At 36.3% G+C, this 3538-nt stretch overlaps 1 protein-coding gene across 1 annotated transcript in view; it reads right to left on the bottom strand.

Annotated features, from left to right (window-relative positions):
* LOC107716031 (gamma-aminobutyric acid receptor subunit alpha-2-like) overlaps nucleotides 1-3538 on the bottom strand; it is a 72498-nt gene that overhangs the window by 51145 nt on the left and 17815 nt on the right. Inside the window, exon 4 of the mRNA XM_016522344.1 lies at nucleotides 2966-3033. Coding sequence (XP_016377830.1) covers nucleotides 2966-3033 — 68 coding nt within the window. The remainder of the gene's footprint in view (nucleotides 1-2965; nucleotides 3034-3538) is intronic.

Genomic DNA, 3538 nt, shown 5'->3' with positions numbered 1-3538 from the left:
ATGTGATATGAGCTAACTGATCTTTAGATTTAATCACCGTTGGTAGCGAGATTTATGGTAATGCTTTTTTCCTCAGTTGAACAAACGTGGCAGACTTGTTACTTACTTGTTCAGATGGCAATATACGGTGAAAATTCTTATTTGGGTCACATATTCCAAGACGTAGGCTAGAATCTGTGATTGCGAAGTACAGTAAATATCCACACCGGTGCGGTGACTGACTGCCACACATACTCTTCAGAACATTAGATTCATCCGCGCTGGAGCCGCGCCGACTCACAACCCACGCAAGCTAGATAATTCCGCACACAGCTGCAATTCCAGGTTTTCAAACAGAGATGGCGGCAAAGAGGCAAAACTTACCGACTGCAGCTTTAAATAGAAAACTGCTATTAAAATGTAAATAATATTTTAAATTGTAATAGTATTTTGTAATAATATTGCACAATATTACAGTTTTTACTGTATTTTTTTATCAAATAAATGCAGCCTTTGGTATGCACAATTGACGTTCTACAAAACATTAAAGGTGCTGTATGTAAGTTTTTGACTCTACTAAAGCATAAAAATACCATAATATGTTTGCAGATATTTAAGAAACATGCTAAGTTAACATACTTGTTTATTTGAAAAACAATGCTACAGTCAGTTATTCTCCTTTGAAAATGTGCGTTCCGGGCCGGAATGTCGGTCTCTGTTTTGGTTTGTGAAACCCGCCCACTGCCAGTTTACCCAGTTGTATTTCGGGACCCTGGGTTGCCAGTTGGCAAAAAACACAGTGTATTTCATTTCATTCATCGTCAAGTGCGCTCGTTCCTGTTGGTGTCGTCAATCTGGCAACCTGCGTGTGCGTCAAGTCTGAGGAGGAGGGGCTGGGTGAAAAAAACCCTCTCTGCCCCCATCAAGTTAGCCAGGGAAGAAGCATACTTCAACATGTTAAAAATGTGTAATATATACTGCAAAATAATCATGAAATTGCATTATTTTGTCACACTATTCGACTGGTAGTCATGTTAGCACCTATTAAAAATCAAAAAATCAAATGTATTTCGTTTGTATTGTGTCTACTACTTGGTGTCTACTAGGTCTGTAAACTTTTGAAACACATGTGACTAAAGGCTGAGCTCTAATTGGCTTGTTTCAGATTGTCCTCGACCCTCTCACTTTTGATTTTAGCGAATCAATATTGTTTTTATGAACAGTATATTGGCCTCATGTGATTGGACCATTCTCGACTGTCAAATAGGCGCAATATCTCTTTCAAGATGAAAGTAAATTTGATTTTAACTTTACAAAAAATCCTTTCACAAGGCGTTCAAATGAAGAAAAATATATATGGATGGAGCTTGGACGGAGTTGGCTCGCTGGATGCGATGTAAGTCATGCCTTTTTTTGTTCCCCCTGTTTGTTATTTCAAAGTCCTGTCACCGAAGCGTTGTGGGCAACGACACAGAAGGTAACTGAAACAATGCAGTTTAACTTGAGCCGATCATCGAAATCCAAGCACAATGGTTTGTGTAGATAATGCAGTTACAATGGACATTGTCTCTTTTCAAGTCTTTATGTAAGAATTATTATATGCAAAATAATTAAATAATAGATAAATAATAGATAAATAATAAAATATAAATAATATAGTGTCCCTTCTTCAGTTGGACATACATTCAGTTATGTCTGACAACTTGACAAATATATTGTCAATAGCATTAAAATTAGGATAAAAAATTATGGTCTATAAGTATTTAGGAGATTACCGTTTTTGCATACTTATTATATTGGGCTTTATTAAACTTTATTAAAATGAATTTATATGCACTTTTTTAACTACAAGTCAGTTTATTGAACCATTTTCACAGGCTTTATCTAGAAGGATTTGCTACTGTCCTGTGGCTCCCTCGTGTGGACAACATTAGTATTATGGCCTTCATCTCTGAATAACATTAATATAAATGGCTAATATATTTATGAATGATTACAAATGTTTAATGATTACTTGATTGATAATATATCCACATTAAACTCAAATTCACTGATTCGGTATCTTATTTCATGCGGTATCTTAATGCGGTGCAAGTTCTGTTTCACAGTGAAAAACAAAGTATAACAAAGAATATGGGTGACAGCGTTCATGGCATGTTTGTGGCTGCCAAGTTTCAGCTGTAGAAGCACGCAACATCCGGTAAGTGATGCTTGCTCGCTCTCAATGGCTATCGCGGGTATCACGTCAGAGGCAGCCAGATCAAGAGTGGTAATATTAAACATGTTTGATATTTACGATTTGAGTTCGGGGACGCGCTGTCTCAGTCGGGAGCAGTTAAATAATCGTAATGACACCACACAATAGAGGATGTTTTGGACAAAAAAATCGCTTGCGACAAGCCTCAAATCGGGCCACGCCCCCCGATCATTATATATATAGTGAGTCAGTTTTAATTGGTATATTTTCTTGTTTTCATTTTAATTTAAGTTAAAGTATTCATTCAAGTTGTAATTTTTAATATTTTTTTGCAAATATATTTTTTATAAATTTTTATTTCAACTAGTTATTTTAGTATTCAAGTTGAAATAAGAAATGTTGCCTTAGTAACTTACTGAAATATGTATTTTTAAATATTTTATTTCAGTTAACATTTATTTCAAGTGATGAAAATGTTTTATTAATGGTTTTAATTTTAGTTTCAATTTAATTTTAGTTATACTACACTATAATTACTATAATAATCCTTATATAACTATGATAACCCTGATGTGTACTTTCTAGTCATTTATTGTACTGTAAATTATTTCAGATTTACTAGCCCCTTTACAGGTAAACAATCTGTGGTTGGTCAGGCGGTCTGTTCCTGTAGGTGGTTCTTGGCTTGAAAATTCTGCAAAGTGCTGGTCCATGACGCTGATAGTGATGGCAAAGGGATGCTATCTGTCCGCCTGTGACAAATAAATGCAAAAAAATTATTCCACTCACCATGTCGGTGTCTGAAACAGGGCCAAAACTGGTGACGTAAATGTCGGTCTTCACTGTGGTAACTCGATCTGGAAAAACAAAAAGAAGAAACATCAAAATGACCAGTGTTATTTTCCCAGAGTGCAACGGCAACAGCCTTGTCTCATCTACCTTGAAAGGGGCATCTTTGTAAAACTGCATTGTCCGAGAGAAGAGATTATTTGTGAATTTCACATTTTCTTTACAGGTTCACAGCAGAAAGAGCATCTTTCTTTCCTGAGATGAAAGCGTGCATTAGGCAGGGGTAAATGTGCTTGTGTTTACTGGCCCTGTGTTAGGTTGGCTAGTAATCAAATCTTTCTGTTCATGCTTCAATATATTAATTTCCCCCCTCCTTTTTCTGAGCTTTCTTTCTTTCTGGCATTCAAAAGAGCTCTTGATATTTCCTCTGCTCGCTGCACTAAACAACACAGGCCCACAGTAAGTAAATTCAGCCAGACAGTGAAATATTAAATACAGAACTATTCTGAGAAATACACACACGCACACGTACACACACACACACACACACACACACACACACACACGCACGCA

The sequence above is a fragment of the Sinocyclocheilus rhinocerous genome, unplaced genomic scaffold (assembly GCF_001515625.1).
Source record: "Sinocyclocheilus rhinocerous isolate Xijiao unplaced genomic scaffold, SAMN03320098_v1.1 scaffold720, whole genome shotgun sequence".
NCBI classification, from domain to species: Eukaryota; Metazoa; Chordata; class Actinopteri; order Cypriniformes; family Cyprinidae; genus Sinocyclocheilus; species Sinocyclocheilus rhinocerous.
Note: the sequence above shows the minus strand (reverse complement) of the source record. Positions and strands in the feature narration are given on the sequence as shown.